This window comes from Coregonus clupeaformis, chromosome 30 (genome assembly GCF_020615455.1).
Source record: "Coregonus clupeaformis isolate EN_2021a chromosome 30, ASM2061545v1, whole genome shotgun sequence".
NCBI classification, from domain to species: domain Eukaryota; kingdom Metazoa; phylum Chordata; class Actinopteri; order Salmoniformes; family Salmonidae; genus Coregonus; species Coregonus clupeaformis.
In genome coordinates, this window is record NC_059221.1 from 45,410,474 (window position 1) to 45,429,633 (window position 19,160).

The 19,160-nt window shown below is 45.0% G+C and overlaps 1 protein-coding gene across 1 annotated transcript in view; it reads left to right on the forward strand.

Moving 5' to 3' along the window:
- The window catches only part of cacna2d3a (calcium channel, voltage-dependent, alpha 2/delta subunit 3a), a 293,663-nt gene that overhangs the window by 194,286 nt on the left and 80,217 nt on the right, over nt 1-19,160 (forward strand). The window contains exons 19-27 of the mRNA XM_041857104.2: nt 2,221-2,292; nt 3,598-3,659; nt 3,755-3,822; nt 4,540-4,585; nt 4,703-4,800; nt 5,222-5,315; nt 5,745-5,840; nt 6,181-6,302; nt 7,561-7,638. Of these exons, the coding sequence (XP_041713038.2) occupies nt 2,221-2,292; nt 3,598-3,659; nt 3,755-3,822; nt 4,540-4,585; nt 4,703-4,800; nt 5,222-5,315; nt 5,745-5,840; nt 6,181-6,302; nt 7,561-7,638 (736 nt within the window). The remainder of the gene's footprint in view (nt 1-2,220; nt 2,293-3,597; nt 3,660-3,754; nt 3,823-4,539; nt 4,586-4,702; nt 4,801-5,221; nt 5,316-5,744; nt 5,841-6,180; nt 6,303-7,560; nt 7,639-19,160) is intronic.

Here is a 19,160-nt window from a genome sequence, read left to right on the forward strand (position 1 = left end):
AACTATGATCCTATGGTTCTAATTATAAACTAAGATCCTTTGGTAATAATGATTAACTGGGATCCTATGGTTCTAATGATGAACTATGATCATATGGTTCTAATTATTAACTATGATCCTATGGTTATAATGATGAACTATGATCCTATGGTTCTAATTATTAACTAGGATCCTATGGTTATAATTATTAACTAGGATCCTATTGTTCTAATTATTAACTATGATCCTATGGTTCTAATTTTTAACTAGGATCCTATGGTTCTAATTATTAACTAGGATCCTATGGCTCTAATTATTAACTATGATTCTATGGTTCTAATGGTGAACTAGGATCGTATGGTTCTAATGATGAACTATGATTATATGGTTCTAATGATGAACTATGATCATATGGTTCTAATGATGAACTATGATCCTATGGTTCTAATGATAAACTATGATCCTATGGTTCTAATGATGAACTATGATCCTATGGTTCTAATGGTGAACTAGGATTCTATGGCTCTAATGATGAACTATGATCCTATGGTTCTAATAATGAACTATGATTATATGGTTCTAATGATGAACTATGATCATATGGTTCTAATGATGAACTATGATCCTATGGTTCTAATGATAAACTATGATCCTATGGTTCTAATGATGAACTATGATCCTATGGTTCTAATGGTGAACTAGGATCCTATGGCTCTAATGATGAACTATGATCCTATGGTTCTAATGATGAACTATGATCCTATGGTTCTAATGATGAACTATGATCCTATGGTTCTAATGGTGAACTTTGATCCTATGGTTCTAATGGTGAACTGTGATCCTATGGCTCTAATGATGAACTATGATCCTATGGTTCTAATGATGAACTATGATCCTATGGTTCTAATTATTAACTAGGATCCTATGATTCTAATGATGAACTATGATCCTATGGTTCTAATTATTAACTAGGATCCTATGGTTCTAATTATTAAATAGGATCCTATGGCTCTAATTATTAACTATGATTCTATGGTTCTAATGATGAACTATGATCCTATGGTTCTAATGATGAACTATGATCCTATGGTTTAATGATAAACTATGATCATATGGTTCTAATGATGAACTATTAATCTATGGTTCTAATTATTAACTAGCATCCTATGATTCTAATGATGAACTATGATCCTATGGTTCTAATTATTAACTAGGATCCTATGGTTCTAATTATTAACTAGGATCCTATGGCTCTAATTATTAACTATGATTCTATGGTTCTAATGGTGAACTAGGATCCTATGGATCTAATGATGAACTATGATCCAATGGTTCTAATGATAAACTATGATCCTATGGTTCTAATTATTAACTATGATCCTATGGTTCTAATGGTGAACTATGATCCTATGGTTCTAATGATGAACTATGATCCTATGGTTCTAATGATAAACTATGGTCCTATGGTTCTAATTATTAACTATGATCCTATGGTTCTAATTATTAACTATGATCCTATGGTTCTAATGATGAACTATGATCTGATGGTTCTAATTATTAACTAGGATCCTATGGTTATAATTATTAACTAGGATCCTTTGGTTCTAATTATGAACTATGATCCTATGGTTCTAATGGTGAAGTAGGATCCTATGGTTCTAATGATGAACTATCATTCTATGGTTCTAATGATGAACTATGATCCTATGGTTCTAATGATGAACTATGATCTGATGGTTCTAATTATTAACTAGGATCCTATGGTTATAATTATTAAATAGGATCCTTTGGTTCTAATTATGAACTATGATCCTATGGTTCTAATGGTGAAGTAGGATCCTATGGTTCTAATGATGAACTATCATTCTATGGTTCTAATGATGAACTATGATCCTATGGTTCTAATGATGAACTATGATCTGATGGTTCTAATTATTAACTAGGATCCTATGGTTATAATTATTAACTAGGATCCTTTGGCATAGCCATGGTACCAAAATAATGGCCTAAATAATGGTCTGCCCAGCATTTTTATACATGGCCCTAAGCATGATGGGATGTCAATTGCTTAATTAACTCAGGAATCACACCTGTGTGGAAGCACATGCTTTCAATATGCTTTTTATTCCTAATTTACTCAAGTGTTTCCTTTATTTTGGCAGTTACCTGTATGAGCTCAGTTATACATTCTGTGAGTGTGAACTCTGTGACTGTGATGGACTGTCTGTTCTGTGTCTCTAGCTGCGAAATGCCATGGTAAACAGGAAGACTGGCACCTTCTCCATGGAGGTAAAGAAGACTGTGGACAAAGGGGTAAGTGTGTGTGTGTGTGTGTGTGTGTGTGTGTGTGTGTGTGTGTGTGTGTGTGTGTGTGTGTGTGTGTGTGTGTGTGTGTGTGTGTGTGTGCGCGTCCATGCGTGTGCGTGTGTGCGTGTGCGTGCATGTGTGTTCTTGTGTGTGTGTGTGTGTGTGTGCATGTGTGTGTGAGTATGGGTGTGTGTGTGTGCATGTGAGCATCATATCACTACATTACAATGTCAACAACCCTAACCAGGGATAGGTTTAAAAAGCCAAGCTTTACTGTTGTGGTCCAGATTGTGCATTTCATACACACTTCTTCTGATGTGTTGCACATTCTTACACACACACACATACACACACACACACACACACACACACACACACACTCACTCACATGTACCAATTGAGAAGGAGTCTGGGGATGGCAGAGCAAACAATCAGCAGGGGTGCTGTACTGTGCCAGGAGATTCATTCACCCCTGTGCCCCCCACTGATGACACACACACACACACTGGGGCTGCAGTCGGAGTGTGTCAGAGAGTGTGTGTATGTGTGTGTGTGAATGTGTGTGTGTGTGTGTGTGTGTGTGTAACTGTGCGACTCTTCTTATCTCTACTGAGCACATGTTGCTAAATCTGAGAGCGACAGCAGCCCAGTGATTCCCTTTTTTACCGCTCCTCTGTGTGTCTGTGTGTGTCTGTGGGTGTATGTCTGTGTGTGTCTGTGTGTGTGTGTGTCTGTATGTATGTGTGTGTGTGTGTGTGTGTGTGTCTGTGTGTGTGTGTGTGTCTCTGTGTGTGTGTGTGTATGTCTGTGTGTGTGTGTGTGTGTGTGTGTGTGCGTACGTGTATTTATAGTTAAACTGGCTAAATACTAAACCACACACTCAGCGGACAGATGGCACTCCCCTTCTTCCCTGGTCTCTCTGGCTCTTCTGGTCAACCAATGTAATAATACATGCCATTTAGCATGTAACTTTTATTCAAAGTGACTTACTGTCATGCGTGCATACATTTTACGTATCGGTGGTCCGGGAATTGAACCCACAGTCCTGGCGTTGCAAGCGCCATGCTCTAACAACTGAGCCATTCAGGACAACATTATCTATGGGAATAACATTACATATAGCTAGTGCACATCTGTAAGATATAGTTGTTTCTCTAGAGCAAAAACCCAGCCTGCCACTAGAGGGAGCCAGATAAGAGGGAATAAAGCTAGGCTGTATGCCATTGGAATGGAGTGAAGTTGTGTGTATGAACGTTTTAGACATTACAAATACGATGTCTATAATGATGTGTGTTTGTTTGTGTGTTTCAGAAGCGTGTGCTGGTACTGCATAATGATTACTACTACACTGACATCAAGGGAACCCCCTTCAGGTGAGGCCATGTAGCTAGATCATTCTATGCTGTTCTGTTATCTTCTAGCAAAAATGGTGTGTATACAGGTCTCTCATAGAGGTGTGTGTTTTCAGTCTAGGGGTAGCCCTGTCCAGAGGCCATGGGAAATATTTCTTCAGAGGAAACGTCACTGTAGAAGAAGGTAGACATACTTTTTTATTTCCTGTCCGCTTTGTCCCTCTGTTACTCCCTCTCTCTCTCTCTCTCTCTCTCTCTCTCTCTCTCTCTCTCTCTCTCTCTCTTCCCCTATCTCTCTCTCCCTCCCTCTCTCTCTCTCTCCCTTTATTTCTCCTCTCTCTCTCCCCTTATCTCTCCCTCCCCCCTCTCTCTCTCTCTTACTTTCTCTCCCTCCCATGTTTTTCCTCCATCATGTGTATTCCCTGTGCTCCATGCCCAGTATCATGTGTGTTAATATTCATGCTGACTCTAAGCATGTCTTTATAAACACGTGTCTCGCGTGGAGCCCTGGGAGCATGACTTGGCTCTTACTGCTCCAGTCAGTCCTGTCAGAGCGACTCAGGAGAGTCATTTTTCACCAGACACACACAGGACATGAATTATAAATGAAAGTAGAGCTGAAAACCAGAGTTTTAGTCCATCTAATGCTTAAAGTGGAATGGAAAAGGTATCGGTATGGGCTCAAATCGGCCCATACCGCTTTTCTTATTTCAGAGCCAGTATTCTGAAAGAGATGATGATACTTAAGCAGTATGGTATTTGTGGTGGCAGCTCTGTGTACCAGTCAACAGCGGCCCGTTCCTACCACTGTCCCTATCATTTTAGTTGTTTAATAGAGTGTTCCCTTCAGGGGGTTGTGGGGGTTTCTCTCTTTAGACTAACATCTATTGGTCTTTTCTAGGTCTTCATGATCTGGAGCACCCTGATGTAGAACTAGCAGATGAATGGTAGGAACACAATGTGTGTGTGTGTGTGTGTGTGTGTATGTGTGTGTGTGTTTAGTTAGAGTGTGTGTGTGTGTGTGTGTGTGTTGTAACAGTACTGTGTGTGTGTTTCCACTGCAGGACATACTGTGACACAGATGAGCACCCAGAGCATCGGTACCTGTCTCAGATAGAAGCCATCAAACTCTACCTCAGTGGACGAGAACCACACCTTAAATGTAAGTCCCTCCCTCCATTCACTCTCTCTCTCCATCCTACACTCATCTAACTGACTTCAAATGCCTTACTGGTCCTTTTACTTGTCTATCTGACACCTCAGTATTGTCTCACTTCTGTTCTGTTCGATTCTGTTCGATTCTGTTCGGTTCTATTATTTTCTATTCTATTCTATTCTGTTCCATTCTGTTCCATTCGATTCTATTCTATTCTATTCTATTCTGTTCTATTCTGTTCTATTCTGTTCTATTCTATTCTGTTCTATTCTGTTCTATTCTATTCTATTCTGTTCTATTATATTATGTGCTATTCTATTCTGTTCTGTTCTATTCTGTCTATTCTGTTATATTCTATTGTGTTCTATTCTATTCTGTTCTGTTCTGTTCTATTCTGTCTATTCTATTGTATTCTATTCTATTCTAGGTGATAAGGAACTGATCCAGGAGGTGCTGTTTGATGCCGTGGTAACAGCTCCTCTAGAGGCCTACTGGACCAGCCTGGTACTCAACAAGTCAGAGTATGTACACACACACACACACACACACACACTCTCTCTCTCTCACACACACACACACACACACACACACACACACACACACACACACACACACACACACACACACACACACACACTCACACTCACACTCACACTCACACTCACACTCACACTCACACTCACACTCACTCACACACACACTCTCACACACACACACACACACACACACACACTCTCTCACACACACACACACACTCACACACATACACATACACACACACACACACACACACACACACACACACAACCTCTTCCTCCATATCGCCCTCTAGTATTCAACATGGTTTTACACTACTGATACTCTTAGCTGTCCGGTACTCTCATTCTTTATCTACTGTGTGATGTATTACTGTAGTATTACATGAGTATTATTGCATGTCTGATTTCCAGGAACTCTGATAAGGGCGTGGAGATAGCCTACCTGGGCACACGTACTGGCCTCTCCAGAATCAACTTGTTTGTGGTTCCAGACCAGCTGACCAATCAGTAAGTATATCACACATAGGCTGACCAATCAGTAAGTTCATTACATTTACATTTACGTCATTTAGCAGACGCTCTTATCCAGAGCGACTTACAAATTGGTGCATTCACCTTATAGCCAGTGGGATAACCACTTTACAAGTTCATCATACACAGGCTGACCAATCAGTAAGTTCATCACCCACACAGGCTGACACTGACAGGTGAATGGTCCGCAACGCGCTACCCCCCAATTCCCTGAAGTTAGTGCTCCTGTAATGACTGTTAATAGTTGGTCCTCTCACGGTGTCTGTCCAGTTTCCTGTTTCCTGTTTCATCACCTATTTTTCCTGTCTGTTTCAAGAGATTTCCTGACAGCTGAAGATAAAGAAGGGGTGTTCAACGCCGATCACTTTCCCCTGTGGTACAAGAGAGCGGCAGAACAGGTTCCTGGAACCTTTGTCTACTCTCTCCCCTTCAACACAGGTAGATACGCCTGTCCTCTATGGGAATATATCACTAAACAGTCCCCCTTTGACAGCCAGGGTCTGAACACACTGTATAATCTGGTAGAACTGCTCCACCCTGTGTCCACTGGAGAAATTACATGAGTGATTCAAACACAGCAAGGGAGAAAGAACGCTCATTAGAATAAACACACAGTCCTTCCTGTTTAACTCCCCAAGTAGAGAGATGTTTAGAGGGTTGTTTTTAGTGGTTGGTAAGATATTGCAGCCAAATGCCTGAGAGCGAACATGGGAATAAGTTGATATGTAAATGGTTATTACCTAACATAAACCATTTCCATTACACACATATTTTGCGGAGGATGATTGCATTCAACCAAATCAATGTTTCCCTTACCATTGCTTTTTCTAGTTATTTCTCTCCCTATTTCCCTGTTTTCCTTCTCCTTCCTCGCTCTCTCCCTCTTTCTCTCCCTCCCCCTTTCTCTCCCTCTCTCTTCTCTCTCTCTCTCTCCTTTCTCTCTCTCTCTCTCTCTCTCTCTCTCTCTCTCTCTCTCTCTCTCTCTCTCTCTCTCTCTCTGTCTCTCTCTCTCTCTCTCCCTCTGCCTCTCTCTCTCTCTCTCTCTCTCTCTCTCTCTCTCTCTCTCTCTCTCTCTCTCTCTCTCTCTCTCTCTCTCTCTCTCTCTCTCTCTCTCGCTCTCTCGCTCTCTCTCTGTCTCTCTCTCTGTCTCTCTCTCTGTCTCTCTCTCTGTCTTTCTCTCCTCTCTCTCTCTTCTCTCTCTCTCTCTCTCTCTCTCTCTCTCTCTCTCTCTCTCTCTCTCTCTCTCTCTCTCTCTCTCTCTGTCTCTCTCTGTCTCTCCCTCTCTCTTCTCTCTCTCTCTCTCTCTCTCTCTCTCTCTGTCTCTCTCTTATTAATTATGGGCTGTGTTCTTGTGGACAGGGCTGATTGCTATGGGTTGAAATTGGATATGTTATAACGAGCTGCCACACACACACACGCACACACGCACACACACACACACACACACACACACACACTCAGAAAAACCAGTGCCCTTCCAATAGTATTATTGAAAGAACACGTTTTGAGTGGCCTGCTGTTGCCTCAGGGAGTGCCTCAGTAAACCACACTCTAATAATACGGGTGACCTTCTATTTACTTTCTGGGGTTGCCGTGGTCAAATTCTTACTACAGTACATAATGTAGATACCCTGCTGGACTGCGTATTGTAGCGATGACAAGGGGACTGATGGTGTGTGTTCTGTTTGTATCCTAGGGAAGGAGAATAACAGTGTTGTGTTGGCCAGCACTGCCATTCAGCTACTGGACGAGAGACAATCCCCCATTGCTGCCGGTGAGTGGATTTAACTCCTTCTAAACACACACATACACACACACACTGAGCTCTGGACACGCGCACACTCTGCATCTCTCACACAACACTCTCTCACACACACACACTCTCCTCAATGGTGCCTTCTCCTTCACATTCTCACTCACACTCTGTTGATCTGGATGGTGCGTCACCTTGCCTGGACAGGGATTGGCTGCCCTTCCCTCTCTGCCTCAGGCAAGGTTGAAGGTCAACCTCTGGCCTTCCTTCTATACACAGCTGGCTATGGAGGAGGACTGTGGTTTGCGTGTGTGTGTGTGTGTGTGTGTCAGGGTTTATGTTGGGAAAGTGTAGCGCCGGACAACGTGACCCGGAAGATATTAATTTACCGAGAATTTGAGAAATTTACCGGACCCATATACATTGGGCGCCCACCCACGGTGCTCAGAATGACAGAAATCACATTTTGATTAATGTAATTCATCTTAACAGAACATATAAATCCTGTAATGAAGCAGCCAATAAAACGTAATTTACAAACAACGCAATTCACGGTAAAACACCATTCTAAACAGCGCACTTGATGCGAGCGGTTCCATATGTGACAGAGATGAAAATCTCAGTTAGAATCTAAAGATTCAACAATTAGGACGGTATGCTAATATGACTAGGATTAAGCCTTTGGCTTCTGGACCACGAAAGAAAGTTGATATGAAAACCAATAGAACAGGACATAAATGCTGGTTTCAATGGCATTTGATGGAAGTCTTTATAAAATAAGTCGAATTTTGCCTATGCTACTTTGAAGCAAGGTGAGACATGCCTCATAATTTGAAGTAAAACGTTCAGGTTTCAAACAATTAAGTATCATTTTTCAAAATACATACCGCCTCCAGCTCACATTGCAAAGTGGTGGGTGACGCGCCGATAGCCTGTCTACCGGTGACTATGCACTTGACCCTGCACTTGAGCTCAGGACCCTGGGACTGAACACCTCCCTATGCAACTGGATCCTGGACTTCCTGAAGGGACGCTCTAAGTGGTGAGGGTAGGTAACAACACATCCGCCACGCTGACCCTCAGCACGGGGGCCCCTCAGGGGTGCGTGCTTAGTCCCCTCCTGTACTCCCTGTTCACCCACGACTGCATGGCCGCGTACGACTCCAACACCATCAATAAGTTTGCTGACTAAACACCAACGACGATGAAGCAGCCTATAGGGAGGAGCCTCTACGCTGCACTCCACTACAGCCTCTCCTTCATCGTCAGCAAGACAAAGGAGCTGATCTTGGACTACAGGAAATGGAGGGCCGAGCACGCCCCCATCCACATCGACAGGGCTGTAGTGGAATGCGGCGAGAGCTTCAAGTTCCTAGGTGTCCACATCACTAAGGAATTATCATATTCCACACACACCAACACAGTGGTGAAGAGGACACGACAACACTTTTCCCCGCTCAGGAGGCTGAAAAGATTTGGCATGGGCCCTCAGATCCTCAAAAAGTTATACAGCTTCACCATTGAGAGCATCTTGACTGGTTGCATCACCGATTGGTATAGCAACTGCTTGGTATCTGACCGCAAGGCGCCACAGAGGGTAATGCGTACGGCCCAATACATCATTGGGCTGAGCCCCCTGCCATCCAGGACTTCTATAACAGGTGGTATCAGAGGAATGCTCTAAATGTTGTCAAAGACTCCAGCCAACTAAGTCATAGACTGTTCTCTCTGTTACTGCACGACAAGCGGTACCGATGCACCAAGTCTGGAACCAACAGGACCCTGAATAGCTTTTACCCCCAAGCCATAAGTCTGCTAAATAGTTAGTTAAATAGTTAACCAAATAGCTACCCAGACTATCTGCACTGACCCTTTTTACACCAACTCGTTTGACTCATCAAGCTGCTGCTACTGTTTATTATCTATCCTGTTGATTAGTGACTTTATCCCTACCTGCAGTGCCTTCAGAAAGTATTCACACCCCTTCACGTTTTCCACATTTTGTTGTGTTACAGCCTGAATTTAAAATGGATTAAATTGAGATGTTTCGTCACTGGCCTATACACAATACCCCATAATGTCAAAGTGGAATTATGTTTTTCAAAATATATACAAATTAATGAAAGATGTAATGCTGAAATGTCTTGAGTCAAAAAGTATTCAACCCCTTTGTTGTGTCAGTTACAGAGTTTAATGGCTGTAATAGGAGAAAACTGAGGATGGATCAACAACATTGTAGTTACTCCACAGTACTAACCTCATTGACAGAGTGAAAAGAAGGAAGCCTGTACAGAATAAAAATATTCGAAAACATGCACTAAAGTAATACTGTAAAAGGCAAAGCAATTCACTTTTTGTCCTGAATACAAAGTGTTACAGTATGTTTGTGGCAAATCCAACACATCACTGAGTACCACTCTCCATATTTTCAAGCATAGTGGTGCCTGCATCATGTTATGGGTATGTTTGTAATCGTTAAGGACTGGGAAGTTTTTCAGGATAAAAAAGAAATGGAATTGAGCTAAGCACAGGCAAGATCCTAGAGGAAAACCTGGTTCAGTCTGCTTTCCAATAGACACAGCGAGATGAATTCATCTTTCAGCAGGACAATACCATAAAACACAAGGCCAATCTACATTGGAGTTGTTTACCAAGAAGACAGTGAATGTTCCTGAGTGGCCAAGTTACAGTTTTGACTTCAATCTACTTGAAAATCTATGGCAAGACCTGAAAATGGTTGTCTAGCAATGGTCAACAAACAATTTGACAGAGCTTGAAGAATTATTTAAAGAATAATGGGCAAATGTTGCACAATCCAGGTATGGAAATCTCTTAGAGACGTACCCAGAAAGGCTCACAGTTGTAATTACTGCCAAAGGTGGTTCTATAAGGTATTGACTCAGGGGTGTGAATACTTATGTAAATTAGATTTATCTGTATTTCATTTTCAAAAAATGTGCTAACATTTCTAAAAACATGTTTTCACTTTGTCATTATGGGTTATTGTGTGTAGATGGATGAGAAAAAAACATATTTAATCAATTTTGAATTCAGGCTGTAACACAACAAAATGTGGAATAATATAATATACAGTTGAAGTCGGAAGTTTACATACACTTAGGTTGGAGTCATTAAAACTCGTTTTTCAACTACTCCACAAATGTCTTGTTAACAAACTATAGTTTTGGCAAGTCGGTTAGGACATCTACTTTGTGCATGACACAAGTAATTTTTCCAACAATTGTTTACAGGCAGATTATTTCACTTATAATTCACTGTATCACAATTCCAGTGGGTCAGAAGTTTACATACACTAAGTTGACTGTGCCTTTAAACAGCTTGGATAATTCCAGAAAATTATGTCATGGCTTTAGAAGCTTCTGATAGGCTAATTTACATAATTTGAGTAAATTGGAGGTGTACCTGTGGATGTATTTCAAGGCCTACCTTCAAATTCAGTGCCTCTTTGCTTGACATCATAGGAAAATGAAAAGAAATCAGCCAAGACCTCAGAAAAAAATTTGTAGACCTCCACAAGTCTGGTTCATCATTGGGAGCAATTTCCAAACGCCTGAAGGTACCACGTTCATCTGTACAAACAATAGTACGCAAGTATAAACACCATGGGACCACGCAGCCGTCATACCGCTCAGGAAGGAGACGCATTCTGTCTCCGAGAGATGAACGTACTTTGGTGCGAAAAGTGCAAATCAATCCCAGAACAACAGCAAAGGACCTTGTGAAGATGCTGGGGGAAACAGGTACAAAAGTATCTACATCCACAGTAAAACAAGTCCTATATTGACATAACCTGAAAGGCCGCTCAGCAAGGAAGAAGCCACTGCTCCAAAACTGCCATAAAACAGCCAGACTATGGTTTGCAACTGCACATGGGGACAAAGATCGTACTTTTTGGAGAAATGTCCTCTGGTCTGATGAAACAAAAATATAACTTTTTGGCCATAATGACCATTGTTCTGTTTGGAGGAAAAAGGGGGCACTTGCAAGCAGAAGAACACCATCCCAACCGTGAAGCACGGGGGTGGCAGCATCATGCTGTGGGGGTGCTTTGCTGCAGGAGGGACTGGTGCACTTCACAAAATAGATGGCATCATGAGGAAGGAAAATTATGTGGATATATTGAAGCAACATCTCAAGACATCAGTCAGGAAGTCAAAGCTTGGTTGCAAATGGGTCTTCCAAATGGACAATGACCCCAAGCATATTTCCAAAGCTGTGGTAAAAAGGCTTAAGGACAACAAAGTCAAGGTATTGGAGTGGCCATCACAAAGCCCTGACCTCAATCCTATTGAAAATTTGTGGGCAGAACTGAAAAAGCATTTGTGAGCAAGGAGGCCTACAAACCTGACTCAGTTACACCAGCTCTGTCAGGAGGAATGGGCCAAAATTCACCCAACTTATTGTGGGAAGCTTGTGGAAGGCTACCCGAAACGTTTGACCCAAGTTAAACAATTTAAAGGCAATGCTACCAAATACTAATTGAGTGTATGTAAACTTCTGACCCACTGGGAATGTGATGAAAGAACTAAAAGCTGAAATAAATAATTATCTTGTCACGATCGTCCGAGGAAGTGGACCAATGCGCAGCGTGATAAGTGAACATACTTTATTTTTGAATGATCACACGAAACAAAACAACAAACGATACGAAACGTGAAGTCCTTGGTTACAATACAAACCATACGGAACAAGATCCCACAACACACTGTGGAAAACAGGCTGCCTAAGTATGGTTCCCAATCAGAGACAACAAGCAACAGCTGATACACGTTGCCTCTGATTGAGAACCACACCGGCCAACATAGAAACAAATTAACTAGAATATAACCCTAGCACACAAAACACATAGAAACAACACGCCCTGGCTAAACATAACAGAGTCCCAGAGCCAGGGCGTGACAGTACCCCCCCCCCCAAAGGCGCGGACTGCGACCGCGCCAAACATAAACCGAACAGGGGAGGGCCGGGTGGGCATTCCTCCTCGGAGGCGGTTCCGGCTCCGGACTTGACCCCCACCCTCCAACAAACCCCCCAAAGCGCCCCTGGTCCGGTCTGGCCCTGCTGGCCGGAGCTGGACTGAACACTGGTGGAGCGGATTGCTCTAGCTCCGGAGTGGAGCAGCTGACCGGTGCCGGACCAGGCACCGGTGGAACAGGCACGGGCTGTGCCGGACTGACGACGCGCACCACAGGCTTGGTGCGGGGAGCAGGGACGGGCCGGACCGGGCTGACGACGCACACCATTGGCTTGGTGCGGGGAGCAGGGACGGGCCGAACCGGGCTGACGAAGCGCACCACTGGCTTGGTGCAGGGAGCAGGAACAGGCCGACCGGGCTGACGACGCGCACCACAGGCTTGGTGCGGGGGACAGGAACAAGCCGGACCGTACTGGGGACACACACCACTGGCCCTACGCGGGGATCAGGAACGGGCCGGACCGGACTGGCAACACACCCCAGTACCTCTCGCCGTGCCTCTACATCCTCCTTCCCCCTGGTGACCAGTGACTCCCGTAACCTGGCGGCTTCCTGCTGCCCCGTCGTCCACGGCGTGAGCCCCCCCCTAAAAAATGTCTGGGCGTCTCTCCTCCCTCTGGGACTCTGTTATGTTGAGCCTTTGGGGGGGGGGTACTGTCACGCCCTGGCTCTGGGACTCTGTTATGTTGAGCCAGGGTGTGTTGTTTCTTTGTGTTTTGTGTGCTAGGGTGATATTCTAGTTAATTTGTTTCTATGTTGGCCGGTGTGGTTCTCAATCAGAGGCAACGTGAATCAGCTGTTGCTTGTTGTCTCTGATTGGGAACCATACTTAGGCAGCCTGTTTTCCACAGTGTGTTGTGGGATCTTGTTCCGTTTGGTTTGTGTAACCGTAGGACTGCACGTTTCGTATCGTTTGTTGTTTTGTTCTGGAGTAAAAGAAGTATGTTCACTTATCACGCTGCGCATTGGTCCACTTCCTCCGACGATCGTGACATCTCTCTACTATTATTCTGACAATTCATATTCTTAAAATAAAGTGGTGATCATAACTGACCTAAGACAGGGAATTGTTACTAGGATTAAATGTCAGGAATTGTGAAAAACTGAGTTTAAATGTATTTGGCTAAGGTAAACATCTGACATCAACTGTATACACTGCCGGTCAAAAGTTTTAGAACACATACTCATTCAAGGGTTTTTCTTTATTTTTACTATTTTCTACATTGTAGAATAATAGTGAAGACATCAAAACTATGAAATAACACATATGGAATCATGTAGTAACTAAAAAATTGTCAAACAAATCAAAATATATTTTATATTTGAGATTCTTAAAATAGCCTTGATGACAGCTTTGCACACTCTTGGCATTCTCTCAACCAGCTTCATGAGGTAGTCACCTGGAATGCATTTCAATTAACAGGTGTGCCTTCTTAAAAGTTAATTTGTGGAATTTCTTTCCTTCTTAATGCTTTTGAGCCAATCAGTTTGTGTTTTGACAAAGTAGGGGGGGTATACAGCGGTTAGCCCTATTTGGTAAAAGACCAAGTCTATATTATGGCAAGAACAGCCCAAATAAGCAAAGAGAAACGACAGTCCATCATTACTTTAAGATATGAAGGCAGTCAATCCGGAAAATGTCAAGAACTTTGAAAGTTTCTTCAAGTGCAGTCGCAAAAACCATCAAGCGCTATGATGAAACTGGCTCTCATGAGGACCGCCACAGGAATGGAAGACCCAGAGTTACCTCTGCTGCAGAGGATAAGTTCATTAGAGTTATCAGCCTCAGAAATTGCAGCCCAAATAAATGCTTCACAGAGTTCAAGTAACAGACACATCTCAACATCAGCTGTTCAGAGGAGACCGTGTGAATCAGGCCTTCATGGTCGAATTGCTGCAAAGAAACCACTACTAAAGGACACCAATAAGAAGAAGAGACTTGCTTGGGCCAAGAAACACGAGCAATGGACATTAGACCGGTGGAAGTTTGTCCTTTGATCTGATGAGTCCAAATTGGAGTCTTTGTGAGACGCGGTGTGGGTGAACGGATGATCTCAACATGGTTATTTTCCACCGTGAAGCATGGAGGAGGAGGAATTATGGTGTGGGGTTGCTTTGCTGGTGACACTGTCTGTGATTTATTTAGAATTCAAGGCACACTTAACCAGCATGGCTGCCAGAGCATTCTGCAGCGATACGCCATCCCATCTGGTTTGGGCTTAGTGGGACTATCATTTGTTTTTCAACAGGACAATGACCCAATACACCTCCAGGCTGTGTAAGGGCTATTTTACCAAGAAGGAGAGTGATGGAGTGCTGCATCAGATGACCTGGCCTCCACAATCCCCCGACCTCAACCCAATTGAGATGGTTTGGGATGAGTCGGACCGCAGAGTGAAGGAAAAGCAGCCAACAAGTGCTCAGAATATGTGGGAACTCCTTCAAGACTGTTGGAAAAACATTCCAGGTGAAGCTGGCTGAGAGAATGCCAAGGGTGTGCAAAGCTGTCATCAAGGCAAAGGGTGGCTATTTGAAGAATATCAAATCTCAAATATATTTTGATTTGTTTAACACTTTTTGGGTTACTACATGATTCCATTAGTGTTATTTCATAGTTTTGATGTCTTCACTATTATTCTACAATGTAGAAAATAGTAAAAATAAAGAAAAACCCTTGAATGAGTAGGTGTTCTAAAGCTTTTGACCGGTAGTGTATATAATATTTTTTGAAGGCACTGTATATGTACATATTGTCACGATCGTCGGAAGGAGCGGACCAATACGCAGCGCGTGGAGTGAACATGATGACTTTATTTATAAAGCAACCACGAAAAAACAACAAATGACGATAATGAAGTCCTCAGTGACACAACTGAACTTGGAACAATACACTGAACTTGGAACAATAACCCACAAAACAAAGGTGAAAACTGACAGTTTAAATATGGCTCCCAATCAGAGATAACGAGCCGACAGCTGACACTCGTTACCTCCGATTGGGAGTCATTGACTACAACATACAACACCTAGAAAAACAACCCACAGACCTGCAAACATAGAAATACACCCGACAGAACTACCAACATAGAAAAACACCCAAATCCCCAACAAAACAACATACACTCTAGCTCACATACAAAAGTCCTAGAGCCAGAGTGTCACAGTACCCCCCCCTAAAGGTGCGCACTCCGGGCGCACCAGCATACGCTCTAGGGGAGGGTCTGGGTGGGCGTCTGTCCACGGTGGTGGCTCTGGCCCCGGTCGTGATCCCCACCCCACCACAGTCACAAACTGCTTAGTAGGCAGTACCGGACTAAGGGACAGCACCTGACTAAGGGGCAGCACCGGACTAAGTGGCAGCACCGGACTAAGGGGCAGCACCGGACCAAGGGGCAGCACCGGACCAAGGGGCAGCACCTGACTAAAGGGCAGCACCGGACTGAGGGGCAGATCCTGGCTGGCTGGCTCAGGCGGATCCTGGCTGGACGGCTCTGGCGGATCCTGGCTGGCGGAAGGCTCTGGCTGATCCTGTCTGGCAGAAGGCTCTGGCTGATCCTGTCTGGCAGAAGGCTCTGGCTGATCCTGTCTGGCAGAAGGCTCTGGCTGATCCTGTCTGGCAGAAGGCTCTGGCTGATCCTGTCTGGCAGAAGGCTCTGGCTGATCCTGTCTGGCGGAAGGCTCTGGCTGATCCTGTCTGGCGGAAGGCTCTGGCTGATCCTGTCTGGCAGAAGGCTCTGGCTGATCCTGTCTGGCGGAAGGCTCTGACGGCGTTGGGCAGACGGGCAGTTCAGACGGCGTTGGGCAGACGGACAGTTCAGGCCCCGTTGGGCAGACGGGCAGTTCAGACGGCGTTGGGCAGACGGACAGTTCAGACGGCGTTGGGCAGACGGACAGTTCAGGCCCCGTTGGGCAGACGGACAGTTCAGGCCCCGTTGGGCAGACGGACAGTTCAGGCCCCGTTGGGCAGACGGCAGACTCTGACCGTCTGAGGCGCATCGTAGGCCTGGTGCGTGGTGCCGGAACAGGAGGTACCGGGCTGAGGACACGCATCTCAGGGCTAGTGCGGAGAGAAGCAACAGGGCTTGCTGGACCCTGGGAACGCACATGACGCCTAGTGCGTGGAGCCGGAACAGGGCATGCTGGACCCTGGGGACTCCCATAACGCCTAGTGCGGGGAGCCGGAACAGGGCATGCTGGACCCTGGGGACTCCCATAACGCCTAGTGCGGAGAGCAGGAACAGGCCGGGCGGGGCTGGCGACGCGCACCGTATCCCTGGTGCGTGGAGTAGGAACAGGCCGGGCTGGGCTGGCGACGCGCACCGTATCCCTGGTGCGAGTGGCCGGAACAGGCCGGGCCGGGCTGGCGAAGCGCACCGTATCCCTGGTGCGTGGAGTAGGAACAGGCCGGGCTGGGCTGGCGACGCGCACCGTATCCCTGGTGCGAGTGGCCGGAACAGGCCGGGCCGGGTTGCGAGCGCACCGTATCCCTGGTGCGAGGAGTAGGAACAGGCCGGGCTGGGCTGGCGACGCGCACCGTATCCCTGGTGCGAGTGGCCGGAACAGGCCAGGCCGGGTTGGCGAAGCGCACCGTATCCCTGGTGCGAGGAGTAGGAACAGGCCGGGCTGGGCTGGCGACGCGCACCGTATCCTTAGTGCGAGGGACCGGAACAGGCCGTACCGTCACGGGAACACACACTACTGGCTGCACCACGGGACTAGGAACGGGCCGGACCGAACTGGTTACACACCCCAGTACCTCACGCCGTGCCTCAACGCTTTCCCTCCCTGCTTTACCCAGTTGCCCCCTTGACCTGGTAGCCCACTGAATCCGTCCCTTCTCTGCCTCCGTCAGCCCCCTTAACCTGGCAGCCCTCTGACTCTGCCTTGTGGCAGCCTCCTGCTGCTCCGTCGCCCAAGCCATGTGCCCCCCCCCAAAAATTTCTTGGGGTTGCCTCTCGTCCTTCCGACGATGATGGCCCTGCTGATGCCGTTGCTCCTCTCGCCGTCGCCTCTCCACCGTCTCGCTCCAAGGACGGCGATCCATCCCATCGAGGATCTCCTCCCAAGTCCAGGACCCTTTTCCTTCCACCAGTTCCTTCCATGTCCAGACCCTTTGTTCCTGGACGCGCTGCTTGGTTCCTTTACGGTGGGTTATTCTGTCACGATCGTCGGAAGGAGCGGACCAATACGCAGCGCGTGGAGTGAACATGATGACTTTATTTATAAAGCAACCACGAAAAAACAACAAATGACGATAATGAAGTCCTCAGTGACACAACTGAACTTGGAACAATACACTGAACTTGGAACAATAACCCACAAAACAAAGGTGAAAACTGACAGTTTAAATATGGCTCCCAATCAGAGATAACGAGCCGACAGCTGACACTCGTTACCTCCGATTGGGAGTCATTGACTACAACATACAACACCTAGAAAAACAACCCACAGACCTGCAAACATAGAAATACACCCGACAGAACTACCAACATAGAAAAACACCCAAATCCCCAACAAAACAACATACACTCTAGCTCACATACAAAAGTCCTAGAGCCAGAGTGTCACACATATCTACCTCAATGACCTCATACCCCTGCACAACGACTCGGTACATACCACGTGCATATAGCCAAGTTATTGTTATTCATTGTGTATTTATTCCGCATGTTAAATTTCTATAATTTTTCTATTTTTCTCTCTGCATTGTTAGGAAGGGCCCATAAGTAAGCATTTCACTGTTAGTTTACATCTGTTGTTTATGAAGCACGTGACAAATAACATTTGATTTGATGTGATTTGAATGGTGAATTGGAGGCGTGCTTCAATCACCAGTTGAAAAATAAAAGTAGTAGCTATTTTTAATTGTGGCCATCAAAACTGTTGTTAACACAAGATTGCATTTAGAATTTTTGCTCAATGACTGGGCTTATATAAAAGCATGTTTCACTCCAGCAGCAATGAGCTGAAGAGCTGCAGTAGCAGCTCTAGTGCTGAGGGGATATTCCGCTCAAAATGGGCTCTGTATGCTGTGCTCGTGTGATAAATAAGATGCATGACGGCTAATGAAAATACACACGCACCAATTTAGTTCCACTACGTTGTGCAAATTAACCTATAGACTGATAAGCATGAAGGTCAAATTTATTTACATCGACTTGTATTTCCATCAATAAATAAAAAGCCTGCAATTACCAGCAAACAAATCTCTATTACCCAGAAGTTAAATTCTCTCGTAAAAGTTTGTCACTTCCTGTTTTACTTCTGGGGGGAATGCTGTTAACAACTGTGATTACCTTTGTGCAAAGGAAGGAAGCGAAGTCTCCTCCCTCTTAAGTGGAAACTCTCGCCGAAACCCCCCCTTCTGCTAATTTCACCCGTGTTTATTATTGGCAAAAATCTCTATTTTGTTTTCATGAATTTTTACGATACAGACAATTTTTACGTTGTGGCTGTGGGATCTTGTGGAAACTGTTTATCATTCGCACACAGGCTTGAAAACCTCCCCACCAGTTTAAGCACCACCTTCGCCCAATCCTGATTCGTC